Source organism: Hippoglossus stenolepis, chromosome 14, assembly GCF_022539355.2.
Source record: "Hippoglossus stenolepis isolate QCI-W04-F060 chromosome 14, HSTE1.2, whole genome shotgun sequence".
Taxonomy (NCBI): Eukaryota; Metazoa; Chordata; class Actinopteri; order Pleuronectiformes; family Pleuronectidae; genus Hippoglossus; species Hippoglossus stenolepis.
Window position 1 is genome coordinate 20,792,830 of NC_061496.1, and position 19,797 is coordinate 20,812,626.

Sequence of the window (19,797 nt, forward strand, 5' to 3'; positions counted from 1 at the left end):
GTGTTTATTTAAATGTGAGAACAAAAGTACAAATGAGCAAGTTACGCTTTATTCATGTAACCAATAAGTGACCTCAAAAAACACCAGAAGAAACTCTTAAGTAAAGACACATTAGATGGTCACATTGAAAACAGGCTGTGCACATAGACGGGATATATAAATAATTCAGAACACAGCAAGTGTAGAAAATATGTGCATAGACACTCACTCGATTTCCATGAACACATATCAAAACTCAGAAATGCTTTTAAAAGCATTACAGTAAAATCCTGTGTCCTGTTAAATTCATCAACTGTAGAGATTCAGAAAACACCCTTTATTTTTTTACAAAGAACGTACATTTCTCATTGATGCTGCTTTTCAAATAACCATGCAGCTCTGTGTGATGTGTATAATTACACCCCCTAAAGGTTCAGTGTGTAGGCTTTAGTGACATCTATTGGTGACGTTGCATGTTGCAGCTGAATACCCCTCCCCTCACCCTCTTCCAAACATGACAAAAAACCTGTTGTAACCTTCATTTGTCATGTAAACTCCAAAGGGGTTTAGTTTGTCCAGTCTGGGCTACTGTCAAATACATGGCAGCCTCCATAGAGAGGACCCGCTCCCGATGTAAATATAAAGTATTTAAATATAAAGGGTACGTTGTAGGGTAAAGAAAACCACAAGTTGTACAATTTAGATGAAACACTAGTGAAAACATCACTAGAACTATTTATATTCAATTTCTGCCAATAGATCCCTTTCACCTAAATCTTACACACTGAACCTTTAAACTTTGTATTTCTGAAATAGGATAACCAGTGAAGGGTAACCCACATATTTTAAAGAGAGCAAACTTTCTAAATGTTATAGGAGAAGTTCCTATTCACAAAAATCCAACCCTGAAACTAATTCCGTTGAGCACAATACAAGCACAATCCTCCGTAGACAATGGTGAGAGGTATGTAGTGTTGGAAATGTGCATATACCCACAGTCTCTGTTGCACAACCATCGACTCCATAATATATTTAAAGACAGAAAGTTTTCTTTAAAAAAATAAAGAGATTATCTCTTAAATTTTAGAAATTCAAAAATAAAAGTAATAGAAACACAAAACCTTAGATGCGAAGATGTAAACGATTGATGTGAGTAATAAAAAGTGCTGAAACTGTTGATTTATTGATTAGATTTCATTAATGAATCATCTTATTTGTCACAAACAACAACAAACATTTGCTGTTGAAGCTTTTTTTTTTTCTTCATATCTTACAGAAACATATACTTTTTTTTTCATAATCTAAGAAGTTGGAGCTCCAGGAAACCTGCTATAGACCAGACAGATGAATGAATGAATCAAAACCTTAACTGACAGAGATAATCGTTGTGAACTGTTTCTCGAGCAGAGCGTGGATAGTGCTACCCTTCTTGACCAAAATCTTCCGTAAACTTCTTCAGCTTATCCAGGTCCTGCTCATTCACTGTCGGCTTGATGTTAGTGAGTGACCTCATCATGTCCGCCTGTACGGAGAGGACGGCAGAGGTTGGAATATGGTTATTAAGAACTCTCATGCACAGACGATGTTTTGTAAAAATTTGAAAACTTGTTTGGTTAAAATTACACACACACACTTTGCTACTTGAATCTTTTACTTACCATGCACACGACTGACTCCATAAGCTTTTCTCCAGGGACGTCCATCCACGTCATCTCTATGGCGTCGGGATCTCCCGGCGAGCACGGAGTCAGTAGGTCTTCCTCCACAACCCCCGGGTTGTTCCAAGATGAGCCCTGGACCTTAGGGACAGATAGAGAAGAAGTTTAGGGTGAGAAGGACAAAATAAATGTTTTAATTGATATCTTTTTTGCATACCTTGTATTTAATTTATCTGGGTGTTTAGGCATTTCAAAATGTATACATTAGTCAACATTCAACGTGTACTTATAAAATGTGACTTGTTATTGGAACAATTTCCCTGAGGAGATCTGCCTGGCTCCTTATTCTCTTTTTAATCTGTTTTAAAGGCATCATTTCATAAGTGTGCTTTTTCAGGTCTGAATACATCTTTAACTATTAACCTTTTACCTACAATGTTTTTTCCCTTTTAAATCTTATATCTCATCTTAATGACAATTTTATTATTATTATTTATTATTATTTATTTAATTGTGTTTTTACTCCTTATCTGTAACATTTTTATTCTTATATTTGTGCTCTAATGTCTAATGATGTGTGACCTTCAACTTGCTTTTATTTGTTTCCTATTGTTTGCCTTCTATTCTTAATTTTGCCCTTTGAGGTTAGATTCTTTATTTGTCCCCGTATAGAAATATGTTTGCAGCAATAATCACAGGGCATTTTGTCAGAAGAGGGGGCAATACCGTCGTTCAGATGGGAGCAGTTTCAATGAGGAGGTGAGAGGATGCCTCTCACCACCCACAATGATTCTTGTCCTCGTCCTTCATGACTCTGTCTCTTTATATACTTTCCAGTATACAGTATACTTTATATACTTCCCAGTCATGTTAATCCCAATAGTTTACTGACTTTTGTTACTGTTTTTCCATCAATCTGGGCTTCATTAGCATTAACAAACCAAGAGATGATACAGAACATTTAAACACTTTCAATAAAAGCACAGTAGAATATGTGAAGCACTTTGGAATGCACATTAAAAGATATTCAAAAGAAAAAAACGACAGTTTCTTTATTGTGCCTTAGTGCTTAAACATTCAGTGCAGACATCCCATTTCAGCTTGTGGTCGAGCACAACGCCGAGGTAATCATGACTGTGTTTTAAATAAACGTTATTATTTCTTATTATTATTATAATGTTGGAAAGAATCCTTTCCATGTCCACCTGATAAATCTAATATGTTCAATCTTTTCACACAGTTTTTTATCACTTTGTTTCCACCTAGCTGCTGACTGTGTCTGTCTGCTGATTGGTGCTTAGCAGGTAATAATGAAAACAGCTTCAGGAGTAGTGAGACTGAAACCCCCAAAAAAGTAGCAATAAAACAGACACAAAAAACCTTTCACATACAGGTATGCATGGATTCCATTGGTAATAAATACAATTATATACATCATCCATCTAGCTCTGACTATCATTTACATTCTTTCTTAATTTGACTTAACAACCTCCAGAGGAATGCCATGTAGCTGATGTAACTGTGTAGCAATAGGTTAATAGATCATTAATCTTTAGTCATCAGTGGCAGCGCCCACTCTCAATCTTTTGTGATTGTAAAATTACTGATGCGAAAAACCCAGTAAGATGTTATTTTGTAACAACAGATTCCAGCTGGATTCCCCGAAGATTTGAAACAGGACAGTTGTGAAAACAATCAGAGACAAACTGTTGCTGTGTCTTTACCTTTTTGAAGTGAGTGGCGGACTGAACCTTCCTGACAGGTTGCATGAGGGCGTCCCTGACGATAACACTGATGTCAGCCCCAGAGTACCCTTCCGTCTTCTGGCCCAGACTGATGAAGTCTGCCTCTGCCAGGTCGCTGGGGGTGGATCCCAGATGCAGTTTAAACATGAACGCGCGAGCATGCTCTTCAGGCAGAGGGATGTAGATTCGCTTTTCAAATCTGAGACAGTCGGGAGATTCAATCAGACGTTATCAAGCGTTTAATTTCTTAAATCCTGATTGTTCTTCCTTAAAACCTGAATTGAATCAAACTAACCTTCTCCTAATAGCAGAGTCCAATGTCCACGGTATATTTGTGGCTCCCAGAACCAGGACTCCTTCGTTATCGTTTCCAACACCTGAGTAGAGAACAACGTTTGATGCATTTCTAATCTAAATACAGTTTTTTCGATTCTGAAATCAGATTTTCAGTTCTCTCCTCTCGCTCACCCTGCATCTGAACGAGGAACTCTGTCTTGATTCTGCGCGCTGCCTCGCTCTCGTTCTCGCTCCTGGAGCCACAGAGGGAGTCGATCTCATCAATGAAAATAATGGATGGTTTGTGCTCTCGAGCCAAAGAGAACAGGTTCTTCACCAACCTGAAGAGACAAGCGGGGCAGAAGCAACAGATGCTCACCTTCTCATATCCCATTATGTTATCATCATGTAAAGAACCCAGTGCTTACTTTTCACTTTCCCCCAACCACTTGGACACGAGGTCGGAGGAGGAGATGGAGAAGAAGGTGGAGTTGTTGGCCTCTGTGGCCACCGCCTTGGCCAGGTAGGATTTTCCTGTTCCTGGAGGGCCGAAGAGAAGGATCCCCCGCCAAGGAGTTCGCTTTCCTACACAAAAAGTTCCTGTGTCAGTGAATACGATTCACATCAACACAGTCAAATACAAGGATTAAAGATGGAGGTTTACACACCTGTGAACAGATGAGGGAATTTGATGGGCAGAATGACGGCTTCCTTCAAGGCTTCTTTGGCTCCTTCAAGTCCAGCTACATCATCCCACTTAATGTTTGGCTTTTCCATGACGATGGCACCTATGAGAGGAGTTTGAGAAACAAAGTTTAGTAACTGTGAAACATTATTTATTTCCCACACTCAAAGATATCAGTTCCCAGAATATTTCATCCCATTTTTTCCACATAATTCTCAGAGAAATCAATGAAAATGTTGAAAAACGCTATCTCAAAATGTTACAGGAAGTAATCTGCCGAGTATCTTTTGCGTAATCCAACCAACTAACAAATAAAGAAGAAAACATAACACCAATCATTCACCTGAGAGTTGATTTTGAAACTTCTTTTTCTCTTGGCTGTCCCCGTCATCACTTTCACTCCTGAGATTAAATGAAAAGAGCCAAAGTCATGATTTATGGACCTTTTTTTAAACACTAAACCAAACTTTTTTAGAAGTCCCATTGTCTCCTACAACTTTTCTACAAAGGAACTTATGTGTTTATTGTTTTGAAGGTTCCAAAAAAAGATTGTTAAGTATTTTGCAACTGATTATAGGGAAAATTGAGGCAGTGTTAAATGTCAACAATAACAACAATAAATATCTTCAAAGATAAATATAAACAACATGCGTAAACCTAGGGCTTTTGAATGTATCTCATTGAGTTGTTCCAATCAAAGGTCTTTAGAAATACACAGCGTATTTAATGCTATGGGGGAATGTTTCTATGCATGGGACTCCACTTTGTTTGATCTTGTGCACAGGAAGTTTGAAACAGAGAAAATCTGCACACCTAAAGCTCCCATTAAAGGATTTATTTGCCAGTGACATTTGTTGACGTTGATCTAGCAGCCATCAAAAGATTTAGTTTTACTGGATGTACAGAGGAGAAGAAGACGACCGCGAGCAGGTAAACATGGATGTAAACAATGCAGGTTTCAAAAATAAAATATAAACATCTTTGCTAATGTGTAAGGGCGTCTACCACTGAACATAAACACAACTTTGTTTACCAGAAAGCTCCACAGGGAACCTCTTATAAACCTGACCTAAAACTGCTCCAGGGCTTCATGCCTATTTTTGTGATTGTTAGTGACAAATTAAATTGTAAAATGTGGAAATAAAGGAATGTAATGCTTTTCTGTGCATACTGCAGGGAACATGGTGGTATTGAGGAGTCTCACCCTTTGTCATCAGAATGGTTCTCTTTGACTGGTTTAGCCGGAGGACTCTTCTCCATCTTCTTCAGGTGTTCCTTCAGCTGCTCGGCTCGGTCCAGGTAATCTTTACATTTTTCCCTGATGCTCTCCTTCGCTCGTTCACTCTGAGCCTCATCTGCAGCGACAACACATTACGTTTTAATATGAGGTGTGACTGTGTGGGCATCAAGTGTACCTGCTCTTTATGTTCATGTAGGTGCAGCGAAAGGGCTGTCTGACGCTAAATATCAAGTGGAAGGTGTCAGGATCAATAAATTCACTCTTAGCCAGTATGCTGAAGAATTTTGCTACAGCCTCTTATTAAATTAAATAATTAGTAAATTCTTACACGCATTCTTATTTTATTCTCTACATAACTCATTTTAATTTCGTTTTAAATGCTTAATTTTTGTATTGTCTTTAACAATTTGTCACGATGCCTTTCATATTTTATGTGAAGCACACAATGGCCCTGTTATTGAAATGTGCTATGCAAATAAATTTGCCTTGCTTAAATGGTCACAGAACAGCATTTGCACGATAAAAAGTTCCAAGAGGAAATGAAATGAAATGCTACTTTTTCTGAAAAGAAATTTGTAAAGGAGGCGACAATGCGCAGGAGAGTTGAGCTGCTGTAATATGACATCTTCCATTTAAACAACAGAATACTGAGTCACCACAGACCAGTCCAACGTGTGTATCTTTCAAGTTATTAAGTAGACGACTGTGAGCAATTGCTCAGTATTGACATCACACCGGTGAAATTAGAGGGAGCAGATTACTCAACATATTCTGCTGCCTTCAGGGGGCTGCAGGGATTTGATGAAGTGAAGGAGAAGATTTATAAATCAGCTGTAAAGACACTGTATGAATGACTTACTTTATACAATTAATAGAAAAATGCAGACTGATTTAAAAATTACGTCTTTAAACACTTTAAACATAATTTTCTATTATGATTTTACTCCCTGCGTTGGCAGTGGAGTAACTCATAAATTGGTTTATTTATATTTTAAGTATTATTCCATCATTGTGGCATATTTGCCTGCTGCTGATAAAATTACCAATGTGGCAGCAAATTAACATCGTGTCTGCAACAGACTTGTGTCTGTACCTCATGCATCTCATTTCACATGTGTACCATCAATCTGCACTTAGCAAAAAATGTAATAAAATAAATGTCGAGGTCAGGAAATGAAAAATAAGCTTAAATAAGGTTCCTCACACTTGACAACATGGAGGAAGTACTGGATTGCATGCTGATAACATCTGAGGGCTTCCTCGTAGTTCTTGGCTTTGTCCTCCTGTGCAGCTTTGTTGGCCAGATCGATAGCTTTCTGTCAACAACACAAGAGAGAGAAGGAGTCATCCTAAAGTCTCTCATAAGCCACTCTGTCACGGTAAGTGAGTAGTAAATGTGTGATTAATGGTTAATGGATGATTTACACATGCAGTATTGTTAGAAATGATGCTGCAAGTTAGTGATAATCCTTCATTCTGTCGGGTTATATGTAGTAATACATGTTGGTCAGCCTTTGAATAATGGTAATAATGCTAATAAAGCCATTAGTTACAACTTTAAATGAATTTACAAAAGCTCCCTTACAAGAGAGTACAACTGAAAGGGCTGAATGATAAAGAAACAACTCATGAACATCAAACTTTGTACAACTTCAGTACAGTAGTTGAGTAAATGTACTCACCACTTTAAAAATTAGTAACTGTACTAGATGAATAAATAACATGAGTAAAACCATTGGTTATTTGTTGAAAACCAGTAGTAAGGACTTCCGTTCATCTTCGAGGTAAAGACGTTTGTATCTACGTAGGTTGAGTCGTAGTTTGAAGTCAGAAACCGGAGAGTTTGACACAGTCTGACGCAGTAAACTCGGCCACTCACCTGTAAGTTGCCTCCTGCCATTAGCTCCGCTGATGTCGCTCCGAGTGTTTTCTGTCCTTTAAATCTAAACTGCAAACAAACCTCCTCTCGTTTCTTCCTGTTTCTCGAGGTTTATTCCTTCATTTTGTAGCAAAGTTCAGACGGAAAACATCGAGCAAGGTTTTGTTTCTCTTCCGCATTAGAAAAAAAAAAGGTCCACTGTCACTTCCGCAGTGGTCACGTGACGTGACTGTTTTTGTCTGGTTGAACATCGGCTGTGGTTTTATTTGTACACACATTTAATTGTGTTTAATACAACAACCAGAATCATTTGAATTTACTACATAGATTATAAATATTTATAATGAATTAATAATTAATAATAGAAATAAATTCAACTACCCTTCAGGTGTTTCAGGTGTCAGGTAGGTGGGAAATACTGACCTCTAGTGACTATTAGTCATCATAACACATCAGCATGTTTATAAATATATCTTTGTTTAACTATTGTAATTGTATTGTTTCTATAACATGTAATATCAATTTTTTTTTATTATTGTTATTTAGTTGTCTCTATAATATGTTATATCTAATTGTTTTACAATTGTAATTTGATTGTTTAAATAATATCCCATTGTTTTATTATTGTAATTGTAGTTTCTATGTGTAAAATCTCATAGTTCAACTATTGATTGTATTGTCTTTATAATTTACATCTCATAGTTTTATTGTTGTAATTTAATTGTTTCTACAACATCTAACATCTCCTTGTTTTATTATTTCTAATTGTAAGTTTCCCCTCAGGAAAGGCTTTTTACACCTATGTGACTTTTCAAAAATAAAAATAAAGCCACACTGTCACTGCTGCATTAGTTAACAAATTGACCCTTTTATTGCATTTATTAAAAAGGCAAATAAATAGTGTGCAAAATATCTAAAAATCTTACATCACCTGGGAAGTAAACAAAAATAAATGCATTTGCTGTAGAGCACCGGTGTAAAGGATAATGCATGGGGACGACAAATGCATTTTGGTCGCACATTGTGTTGCTTAATATTTAGTCCAGGTTTATTCGACATATGACAGCAATCAAAAGCAAGCACCACATACAGTACATGTTGAGTTTGAGTAGATTTGACACTGAGTTGTCACATCAGTGTGGTTCAGGCATGAAGGGAGGAGACTGGGTTATTATCAGCTGTCTCCGTTTAAGATGCTTGGACGTAAAACTTTAAGGATGCGCTCGCTCTTTGCAAGATCAGCAGGGAGTTCATTATGCTGTAAAAACACACACAAGAGGAAAAGTTAGTGAGCTGAAATGACTTATGTTATGTGTGTTTATTATCCCACCCTACAAATGTCATGGCCTCACTTTGTTTGGCAGTGTGGGGTCTGCGTTGGCCCCGAGCAGCAGCAGAACGGTTCGCAGATCTCCACCCATTACAGCAGCATGTAGGGCCGTGGAGCCATTCTGGAGACAACAAAAAACACATGTCTTCATAAAGCTTGTGGAGTGGTGTTGGATTCTCCACTCAAAAACAAATATACATCTGATCTGCCAAGACTCTGGCTCCAAATAACGTCACCAGTAAGATGTTCTGGGATATTTTGGCTTCATTTATGGATAATGGGAGGAAGTTAAGAAGCGCCGTCCATTTTTATATACAGTGTATGGTTTATACACTATATGGGAAGCTTTCTTCAACTTTCTCATCTAACTCAAATCAAATATTGTTATTTATCCAGAACATCTCCATATTCCTATAAAAAGGGACATGAGCTGCGACAGGATGCTCTACCTTGAGAAGGCTGAGTGAAGGAGAAAACTTGAGGAGCTCCTCGATGACACTGCTGTGTCCTTTTAAAGCCGCTTTAAATAACGCTGTTGATCCATCCTCAGGAGACAGAAAAGACAAAAACTCAAGTTATTGAGCATTAATCTACACTCAAGGTCTAATTACTGGTTTGATATACGGTCATTATGTTTTCTCAGTTGTCATGGAAATGTAGATGTTCTTAAATTTGTATAAACGGATTATTAATGTCCGCTTTAATACTGCAGAAACAAGCTATAAACTGTTTACTGTTGATATTCATATATTATCAGCTTCTGAGATGTTATGGTGAACTTAAAAGCAAACATTTACGGCTCTGGATCAGGTGGCAGATGCAGGAATTTGGCACTTTGTTTGACATTGCGAGTTCTTTTTCATAATTTTTGTAAGTAACAAAAGATAAGAATGTCAACAGTTGAAGAATGTGTTATATGGTTTATACTCAGTAAGTAAATGGAGAAGGGAAAATTGTTACGTTAACGTTATATATGGTATTTTTGGTCAAATTGGCCATAATAGGAAGCTGTTGACTCAAATTGTTTTGGGCTAAATGACACCAATGAATAAACAAACCCTTTGTGTGCATTTCTATGTGCTTTAATGATTCTGAATGAACAACCTACTTGTCGGTCAGCATCTCGATCTGCACCTCGCAAGAGCAGCACCCTCACCACCTCACTATGACCCATCTGAGCCCCCATCCACAGGGGGGCAGTGCCATCCTGGAGAAGACCCGGGTAAGGAGGAGGGATGCAGTGACATGAGAAGGAGGAAGAGAAAAGAAAAATAGGGATGGAGGGATGAGACAGGCAGACAGGGATTTGAACTGAAGAGGGAGAGACTTTACCTCCCTTGCTTGATTGACCTTGGCACCAGAGGTGAGCAACTGACGTATCACCATCACATGACCCTCCTGGGCAGCGAGGAACAGAGGCGTGGCACCGTCCTGAAACATGAAAATATATTTTTGTACGCTGAGTAATAATTGTCTCCTGTACTCCTGTTTGCTGAAAACCTGTCTGAGTGACAATGTTCCAAAAAAAATAAAGGTTTATTCATGACAAATGATCAAATTAATGCTATTTCATAATGTAAGTTTGTGCTGTCAGGTTGTTTTCCATTGTATAATCCTGCTGAATGCCAGCCGGGTCTGACTCAGCATTATGCAGAAACCTGAGAGGCTGGATTCCAGCTCCTGGGACATTGCGTGCAACTGCCAGACAGGGAGGCTTTAAGACAGGGAGGAGAAGAGTAAAGAGCGGCCGCAGAGGCCAGAGCGGCTCACATGCAGCTGGTCGTGAACATTGGCTCCGTTCCTCAGCAGCGTGTCCACCACCTTGGAGTGTCCATACTGAGCGGCGGCGGTGAGAGCGGTGCCACCGTCCTGCCACAAAACATTTGAGGACACACGAAGAAGAAAACAACGATTTTAGTGCACTCAGCAGCAGAACAATGAGATGTGAGCTGCAGAGGGAATATATCTATAGAGGTATACAAAGCATCCTGGGCAGCGTATTCTGTGCATCATTTTTGTTTTCTTTATCTCCACATGAAGTTTGTTTCTTTATCTCCACATGAAGTTTGTTTCTTTATCTCCACATGAAGCTCAGAGTCTGAGATGATAGCACCGCACTGAGCGTTATAAAGACAGTGACGCATGTCATTGTGCCCTGTAGCATACCTTTGTCTGGAATTCAGTGGAGGCACCAAACTCAAAGAGGAGCTTCACCACGTCACGGTGTCCCTGCTGGGAAGCGAAGAACAGAGCGGTAGAACCGGTCTGGAGAGGACGACAAAAAAAGATACGGCTGATGTCATTCTATCAAACTAGAATGGCACTGGCATACCTCTGCCAAGGCCGAACAGTCCTACAAGAGGCAGCAGTCTATAACCTAAATTATGTATTTGTCATAAAATCTAGTCCTACACAGTTGTAAATCAGAATCTGTGCATTACTCCCATATGTTGTATTGTTCAAAAACATTGTTGTTGCAATGTTAAAGAAAAATAATCCTGTATCTGCACCAAATTTTAATGGGTTGACTTCAGATTCACTGACTCTCACCACCGGTAAAATCTTATATAGTTCCCATGGGGCTGACGATTATTTTCCCATCATACCTCTCTCTGGTAGTTGATGTCGGCTCCTTGCATGATAAGTTCTTTGACACACTCATAATGGCCGCTGTACGACGCCACCATCAGCGCTGTCGTTCCGTACTGAAAAGAGAGACATGCCAATACGACATATAATTTCTGAGGGCATCTCACTGAAAACTGCTTTAATGAGGCGACGCGACTGTTACAGATTCATGCAGATTTTCCAACTTGACAAGAACGCTCACCCTCTATCATTGCCACTTAAAACATACTATGGATGGGAAATTTTGATGCACATACACGAACACACACACACACACCACACCTCTGTCTATGGTTAAAGCGTGCAGCTGAGCAGCCAGGACATGCAGCGTTCGTACACTGTCTCTGCAGTCTGCGTCCACACGGCCGCTGTTGAGCAGCAGCTGAAGCAGAGCCAGGTTCCCCTTCCTCGCTGCCCAAAACACAGCATTAGACAGGGGTGTTTCCTTCTGGGGAGTAAATACACACAACACTGACCTCAAACCACCATTATGGTATTATACTCACCGACAGGAGGGTAGAGACAGAGAGAAGAGGAGAGAGTGGTTATGAATGAAAGGCAAGTCATCACAAATACACACATGCTGGGTTACAGCTTGATGTCAATTCAAGAGGCCATTATAGGCCTTCAGATATTATATTGATACCACACACACACACACACACACACACACACACACACACACACACACACACACACACACACACACACACACACACACACACACACACACAGAGTTGTGTCTCCATCACTTAGGAGGACCTTACATTGACTTACAGTGAATTCCTGGAGACTTACTCTAACCTCAACCATGTAGTTACTACTTGCCTAACTCTAACCTAAACCTAAACCTGAATTTAAAACAATCTTCACCTTAAATTGTAATGATTTACATTATGCTGACATGCTGTTGTCCCCATATGGTAGACAAGTCCTCATAATGTATCACACAAACACACACTGATTCCTCATCGACTTAATGCCTAATGCTAATCCTTCCCTTAACCCTAAACGTTACCCCTAACCCTTAACCCTTATCCTCGCACTAACCCTTACCTTAGACCTAACCCTTACCATAACCCTAATCCTTACCCTAGCATTAACCCTTATCTTAGCACTGACCCTTGTCTTAGCCCTACCCCTTACCCTAGCACTAACCCTTATCTTAGCACTAACCCTTGTCTTAGCCCTACCCCTTACCCTAGCACTAACCCTTATCTTAGCCCTAACCCTTACCCTCGCACGAACCCTTACATAGGCCTAACTTTTACCTTAGCCCTAACTATTACCTTAACCCTAACTTTAGCCCTAACCCCAAAACCAAGTCTTAACCCTCACAAAAACACAACAAACCCTTTGAATTTGTGAGGACCAGCCAAAATGTCCTCACAATGACAGCATTAAACCAAAATTGGCCCTCTTAACTATAGATAGACATGCACAAGCACAAACACACACACACACACACACACACACACACACACACACACACACACACACACACACACACACACACACACAGCCAGTTAAACCTTAGCTCACAGTGATGTACAGTTAAATAAACAGTGATGATGATGATGATGATGATGATGATGCGAGTGAATGTAGAGTACAGTTTGAGAGGAAGCTGTGTTTCTGTGCCAGGCCCTCACGGTGCGTGCACAGCAGGATGGATGGACGCAGAGAGCAGCTTTACCTTGACAGACATGGCGCAGACTTCAGTCGTGACTCATGTTTCTTCCTGCACACTCACTCATTAGACGCTGAGCTGAGCCTGTTGTGTCGCACTGTGTTTGGGTGTTGGCGGCGCCTGTCCGGAGGCATAATAACAACACAGACAGTCAGCTGAGCTCATCCTCTGCAGTCAGTGCTGCACTCAGCCCACCACCGGGGGGCGCTACCGAACACAACGTCAGTCAGGTGACAGCGTGGAGCCAGGGGGAGGGATACAGTAACCATGGTGACACATTTATTATTATTGTGCTTGAGTATTTCCATGTTATTACTTCATACATCTATTCTAGTACAATTTGTATAAACATGTATTATTTATATGTAGTGATTGTATATTGTAATTTATATGAAAATATAATAATAATTGTTGTTGTTGTTGTTGTTGTTGTTGTTGTTGTTGTTCTTCTTCTTCTTCTTCTTATTATATTGCACATTTATCCTTCAAGTTTTATTTGACAACTGCATTGGCTACTTATTGGATAAAAAATGTTATATTTAAAATGTAAATTTGCATATATATGTATAGATAAAAGAATCATAGTTATGTTCCATACTTGACTTGAGTGCCATTAAACCATCGAAAATGACTGTATTAGCTTTTAATATCTTTTTTTTTCTCTACAAATGGGTTTTCTTTGTAAATTAATGCCTTATATATTGTTCGGACCCACATGTTTTCTGTCTATCTGTATCAATAAAATAACTAACTAACTACAGCGCTAAATCACACGAGCGTTATCTCAAGGCACTTAGTAAGTACAAGGCACTTAGTACATAGTAAGGTTGAGATCTCACAATATTATAGAGAAACCCAACAGTTCCCACAATGAGCAAACACTTTGCGACTGTGGAGAGAAAGAACTTACTCTTAACAGGAAGAAACCTCCTACAGAACCAGACTCAATGTGGGCGCCCATCTGCATTCAAAAAGTATTTTGATGAGCTTTTTTAAAGACAAGGTTATTTCTTTGTTTTGTGACCCTGCAGTGTCTAAATAGAGTCCCTCATTCAAGTGTAGAATGATGTTGTTGATTCACCCCTTTAAATGTCTCAAATGGTTTGAATACATTCACTGTTAAATGTCCAATGATTCTTGGATCTGCCCCCTGATTCGGATCCACACCAAGATTTACTTGGTTCTTCTCTGACACATATCGCATCCTTCCTTTAAATTGAATGGTAATCCATTCAGTCGTGTTTGTCTAATCCTGCTTAATAACAAACAACCCGCAGATTAAGACATAACCTCCAATTGGCAGAGGTAATAAATGAAACATATTTTAATCTGAATTTTTTCTTCCCTCTCCCATAAATCACCTTTCAATCATTTAATCTTGTGACCTTTTGTTTGACTCCACGTTGGGAACTAATGGATGATAAACTTAACATATAAAACCAGTTCAAGCTACATTAAAATTGTTGAAAATCTTTTTGCACTTTCACCCAGATAGAATTTTGGATGCAGAACTTTTAATTGTAATGGAATATTTTTAAGTTAATAAAGGGTCTGTGTGTTTTTTCCACCTCTGGTTTTGGAAAGTAATATGTCAGGTGTTGTGTTCAATTATAAACCGGTATTTGAGGGATTTTCAAGATTGCACCTTTGACCATCTGTAAATGATAATGAGGTATTACAGAGGAGGAGCAGGGAAAGCATCTTATTTTTGTTGACTAATATCCTTCTCAGGTGCAGTCACAGGTGTTGATTTAGGGATTCCGTAAAAGTATAGTGGAAGCATATACTTATTGTAAAGCTTTATAAGGTCGGACGACAGCCAGGCTGGGGCTGCTTCACTGTCCAGAGTTGCTCCGAGACCATGGGGACAAAACAGACTCACATCAATGCAGGTAAGATGCTTAGGACTTTTTAAAATCTTATATGGAACACAAGGGAAACCAACATCTGAAACCAGTCATCAGTTTTTCCAGGGTACTATGAATGACAGAACAATTTACAGACAGCCTGATAACAACAAATCTCTTGTCCTTTCAGCTCATCAGTCTGGCTTCTTGCTGAGGGCAGCCCTGCTCTCTGTCCTGTTGTGCAGCCCGAGGCGTGTGGCGTCCGACTCGGATGAGGGGATCCTGACTGACTGGGAGATCTGGAAGAGCAGCAACGGCGTAACCTACGATGATCTGGTGAGACTGACCCCTCATCTTAAAGCACAAGGACAGACGTGACTTCACATGTATTGCGAGTCACAGGAGTTCTTTCTTGATGTGTGTTTTTTGTGTTATCCTGCAGGACGACATGCAGAGGAGGGCGATCTGGGAGGAGAACAAGCAGAAGATCAATGACAATAATCAAGGTTTTTTTATGGGGATCAGGCCGTTCGCTATGGCTATGAATAAATATGGAGACCTGGTATGGACTGGTATTTTACACACTATGTTAAAATCATCTCTGCTCAAACTAACGAATCAAAGTCACAGAGAAACGCTTGTTTAGAGTGAAATTAAATTACAGGCTACATTTGTGTGTATGCAAAAGTAACAAACTTCACATATTAACAAAGCTAATGAACATATATCTCATACGTTTAATCTAGACCTATGGACAAGGCCAGGCTGGCCATTTACCCCAGTTTCAAGCCTGCATGTTAAAGCTGCCTGTATCTAACTTGGTGAAGTCTGTAAGAGTGGTTTCTGTCTGACAAAGTGCATTTCCCCACTATTGAGGGTGGCTGTGGAGGAAGAGTGGGTTGTCCACTAACCACAGGGTCGGCGGTTGGTCCCAGTCTCCCCCATTCTGCGTGCTGAAGTTTCCTTGTACAAGACACTGATTGTATGACAGAGACAGTGCGGCACACAGATACACTGTGGCAAAACTGTACTGTAAAGTCATCAAGACTAGAAAAGCACTTTATAAGTACAGAACATTTACATGTTCCTTTTGCATTATAGATATGTTGTATTGATTATCTGATATCTGAACATGAATAATTGGAAAAGTAATCATCTATATGTTCTCTGTACATAGACACAACAAGAATCCCAGGTGTTGCAAGGTGCCGCGATAAACGCCCAGTTTGTGCACAGAGGGAAGACGGTCTCTGCTCGACGGCTGCACAACAATGCTCGGAAGCTAGATGCTTGGTTTGTCGACTACAGGAACATGGGTTATGTCACTGAGGTGAAAGATCAGGTGAGACACTCGTACATCCACATACAGAAAGAGTTTTTTTATCCAGACCGAATCAGGAAGTGATTTTGAATTCTCTTCTCAGGGTTACTGTGGCTCCTGCTGGGCCTTCAGCACCACAGGAGCTATCGAGGGACAAATCTACAAGAAAACCGGTCAGCTTGTCTCCTTGAGTGAGCAAAACTTGGTGGACTGCTCCAAAGCATACGGCACCTTTGGCTGCAGCGGTGCCTGGATGGGCAACGCCTACGACTATGTGGTGAACAACGGGCTTCAGTCGACAAGCACCTACCCGTACACCTCAGTGGTGAGGCTGCAGCCTGCGTCTACATCAGAACAGTGAAAAAGTAAATCTGTCTGTTTCCAGCACATTGTTAACGTTCAGCTCTGATTTTCTCTCCACAGGATACTCAGCCCTGTTATTACGACAGCAGACTTGCGGTCGCTCATATCAAAGACTACAGGTTCATACCCAAAGGAGACGAGCAGGCCCTGGCTGACGCTGTGGCAACCATTGGTCCAATCACAGTGGCCATTGATGCGGATCATGCAAGCTTCCTGTTCTACAGCTCAGGTTGATTCTCTTATATAAAATCATAATGTCAGATATTTAATTGATTAAATATGTACATAGTAAAATACGTGCATTTTGTTCATAGTAGCAAAACCACCCAGCTCTGTAATCTCTCTGCTAGCGTCTTCCCTCTAGTTGTTAGGGTATGCAGCTTAACTCCGCTGTACTGGTTGGATGCTTTCCTAAGACTTGGTAAAAGGGGAGTGAAAATTTGAATCCATCATAAACAGAAACCCAACTCCAATGAAAGTTAAAGCTTCTTTGTAAACACTGAATGTTTCAAACAAGATATTCTGAGTTCCCCATATTGATCAAATTGATATGTTGATGTCATCTTTGCAGTTTATCTTTACTGCCACCTACTGGTCAAACAATCTGATAATATGTGTTTAAATTGAACTCCTAGGAATATACGATGAGCCGACCTGTAACCCTAATAATCTGAGTCACGCTGTTCTGCTGGTTGGTTACGGCTCTGACGGAGGACAAGACTACTGGATCTTAAAAAACAGGTCAGAACAACTCTGTGCACTGACAGCAGAGTAACACAGGATCATTTTAGATAAAAACTTTAAAGACTATATTTTCTATGATACTAAATGTACAAGTATTTGCTGTCACTGTTCTAATATGATTTTTGGTTATATGTTTACAGCTGGGGCAGCAGCTGGGGTGAAGGCGGCTACATGCGAATGGTCCGGGACGGCAGTAACACATGTGGCATTGCAAGTTATGCCCTGTACCCTATTATATAATTCTGATAAGATGCTTCAGAGTCAAGATTTAACACAAAAAAAATTTGTCTGGTCTGTCAGAGGAGCTAAAAAACCTCAGTCATTGCTCATACTGCTTATATCATGTGTAAATTCATCCATACTTTCTAAACTCTCTGCTGAACCTTGTTTTGTGGAAAGACCCACATCAGCCTTGTACAGTGAACACATCGTTTCTCTCAGGGACGAACACAAGATTCAATATGTCTTTGAAATGTTTTTGAATAGGTCAAACTCACCAAATATGGAAAATTTATTTAAAAATTTCAACAAAACTATGGCCTTCTTTGGACAGAATAAACTGTGGACACAGGTAATTACACATTCCGACACTTACAAGGGAAAAGTTAAATAAAAAAATAATTCAATTTACTATGGGATCTTGCAACTAGAACCTTTCTTTGACCTGCATGGTGGCTAATTTTGGCTAATGTTAGTGAACCTATATTAGTGTCAGACATTAGTGACCTCTCTACGTGTGCTACTTTTACACAAGTTTTAGCATTTTAGCTCAGTACAAAACATTTTAGCATTTAAAATCACCCCACAAAGGTCCAGTCACGTTAGAATTTGGGAAATCAATCAATTCATGTGTGAATACTACAAAATAATGGATTATATAAAACATATTTAATAGAAATATTGAAGTTGCACGTTTTTAAAAGTGAGTAACTTTATTCAAATTTGACCCAAAGGTTTGTACAGTTAACCTACATGTTTAACGAGGCATCTTGCACAGTGCTGAACTCTGAGGGTTGTGGAGGGAGAGGAGAGCTGGGGAGTACAAAATGGAGGAATCCATCATGGGTTATTAGCTGCGATGCCCCGTCCACTTTTATTTGACCTCCTCCGTTGGATAAACTGCTCCACTGAGGAGCCGAGGTTGAACAGGAGTCAGTGGTACAAACTGAATGAACATATTTTAGGTTTGGTTAGGTTTTTTATCTCTAACGTGTTGAAAATATAATTTTAAATATTTATGTATTCAAGTAAGTGAAAGGCACAGCATGTCAAAAACTCTTCCTGGCAAAATGTAACAAAAGAGCATAAAGCACAATAGGGAGAAAATAGGATGAAGCTCCTAAAGCCTCATTCCTATCATGGACTCGATACCGTACTAGTGCGTAACTCAGCAGCTACAGACGTTCACCAAGCTTCCCGATTCTGTGACCACATGTGGATTTATTTCACTTTCTGTTCTTACCAGGTTTTAACTGCTGTCAGTGGCTGACACACAAGTTACATGGTCTTGCTTTAACAACTGATTTAAACGACTGTACTAAATAAAATGAATGTGGGTGTCCTGTTTGTGAATTATCTTCAGACTGCAAAACCTTTTTTTATTTACAGTAACTCTTGTATTTGTAGAAATGATATATAGAGAGGGCAAGGGATGGAGGGTATAGTGTATGATTAAAAAAAATTAAATTTCAAATCTAGGCCTCAACTTGAATCTGTTGGGGACAAAATAATGTGTCTTTATTTTCATTTCAATGCAACTAAATGTTTTTTTCAATCATTATGAACTGTATTTTCTATCAGCTTTTTACTGGATGAACTGGAATGTTTTAACTCATGGACTGACTGATAATAAAGTGATAACCACTTTAATCTGTTGCCTGTCTGCGCTTTATTGTTCAACCAGTTCACTGCTGCTTAATGTGTGTAAGTGCAACCACACCTCGGTGAACTTTGAACCCGCCTGTGTGAACACAGTCATTCACACTCTATGTTTCTCACAGTCCAACTTCTCTTCATGCATCTCACATAAAAAGCTCCAAGGTTTAGCTGCGGCAGAGTTTACCAGAAGAGGAGGAGGAGGAGTTGTCAAAGACAGACTGCGTTAGACTCACATGGATCCCTGGATACACACAACAATGCATTGGAAAAGATCTGTACGCTGTGGTGCAGTGTGCTTGGTTTTGCTTTGCTTTGCTCCGGTTCAGCCCTCGGCTCAGAAACAAGCAAAGTGTTGGCATGACAGACGCACTCCCGTCCTTCAGAGGACGCAGGGCACAAAATGGTTCTGCGATCCTTCCTTCAGCAACCAAACAGCAGGAGCTATTACTCAGGTAAAACAAGTCTTTGATGATCATGGTGGTTTTTGCAGGTTTTCTACCTCTTCTCAGTAATACAACTGGGTGCATGCTGTGG

The 19,797-nt window shown here is 39.7% G+C and overlaps 3 protein-coding genes across 7 annotated transcripts; 1 reads left to right on the plus strand and 2 right to left on the minus strand.

Moving 5' to 3' along the window:
• Nucleotides 1-315: 315 nt before the first annotated feature.
• LOC118120733 (vacuolar protein sorting-associated protein 4B) lies at nt 316-7,677 on the minus strand. The gene is made up of 11 exons (XM_035175959.2): nt 7,463-7,677; nt 6,788-6,899; nt 5,548-5,698; nt 4,687-4,745; nt 4,327-4,446; nt 4,087-4,243; nt 3,851-3,999; nt 3,678-3,759; nt 3,362-3,581; nt 1,638-1,778; nt 316-1,501 (listed from the first exon to the last, which is right to left on the minus strand). The coding sequence occupies exons 1-11, from the start codon at nt 7,481-7,483 to the stop codon at nt 1,400-1,402; spliced, it is 1,314 nt and encodes a 437-aa protein (XP_035031850.2). The 5' UTR covers nt 7,484-7,677; the 3' UTR covers nt 316-1,399.
• An 806-nt stretch (nt 7,678-8,483) lies between these two features.
• Nucleotides 8,484-13,310, minus strand: ankrd29 (ankyrin repeat domain 29). 5 transcript variants are annotated; one of them, XM_035175798.1, is made up of 10 exons: nt 13,117-13,310; nt 11,758-11,865; nt 11,399-11,497; nt 10,959-11,057; nt 10,563-10,661; nt 10,125-10,223; nt 9,901-9,999; nt 9,242-9,337; nt 8,815-8,913; nt 8,484-8,720 (listed from the first exon to the last, which is right to left on the minus strand). In XM_035175798.1, exons 1-10 carry the CDS (start codon nt 13,126-13,128, stop codon nt 8,637-8,639), a joined length of 894 nt encoding a protein of 297 aa, XP_035031689.1. In that variant the 5' UTR covers nt 13,129-13,310; the 3' UTR covers nt 8,484-8,636. The 5 variants fall into 5 exon arrangements, with proteins under 5 accessions (XP_035031689.1, XP_035031692.1, XP_035031688.1 ...); XM_035175801.1 differs by having other exon boundaries at nt 11,703-11,865; XM_035175797.1 differs by having other exon boundaries at nt 11,758-11,868.
• Nucleotides 13,311-14,971: 1,661 nt separating this feature from the next.
• cts12 (cathepsin 12) lies at nt 14,972-17,625 on the plus strand. The gene is made up of 8 exons (XM_035177050.1): nt 14,972-15,002; nt 15,148-15,293; nt 15,400-15,519; nt 16,135-16,299; nt 16,382-16,603; nt 16,702-16,870; nt 17,277-17,382; nt 17,526-17,625. Exons 1-8 carry the CDS (start codon nt 14,972-14,974, stop codon nt 17,623-17,625), a joined length of 1,059 nt encoding a protein of 352 aa, XP_035032941.1.
• Nucleotides 17,626-19,797: the final 2,172 nt, after the last annotated feature.

Coding starts and splice junctions, on each gene's coding strand:
- LOC118120733 (XM_035175959.2), bottom strand. CDS start 7,483: ATGGCAGGAGGCAACTTACAG. Junction 4,746..5,547: donor AACCATTCTGATGACAAAGG/GTGAGACTCCTC, acceptor ATTTAATCTCAG/GAGTGAAAGTGATGACGGGG. Junction 4,447..4,686: donor GTTTCAAAATCAACTCTCAG/GTGAATGATTGG, acceptor CTCCTCTCATAG/GTGCCATCGTCATGGAAAAG.
- ankrd29 (XM_035175797.1), bottom strand. Junction 10,662..10,958: donor CCACTGAATTCCAGACAAAG/GTATGCTACAGG, acceptor GTTTTGTGGCAG/GACGGTGGCACCGCTCTCAC. Junction 9,338..9,900: donor ATCGAGATGCTGACCGACAA/GTAGGTTGTTCA, acceptor CTGTCTCCTGAG/GATGGATCAACAGCGTTATT.
- cts12 (XM_035177050.1), top strand. CDS start 14,972: ATGGGGACAAAACAGACTCACATCAATGCAG. Junction 15,003..15,147: donor ACAGACTCACATCAATGCAG/GTAAGATGCTTA, acceptor TTGTCCTTTCAG/CTCATCAGTCTGGCTTCTTG. Junction 15,520..16,134: donor TGAATAAATATGGAGACCTG/GTATGGACTGGT, acceptor CTCTGTACATAG/ACACAACAAGAATCCCAGGT.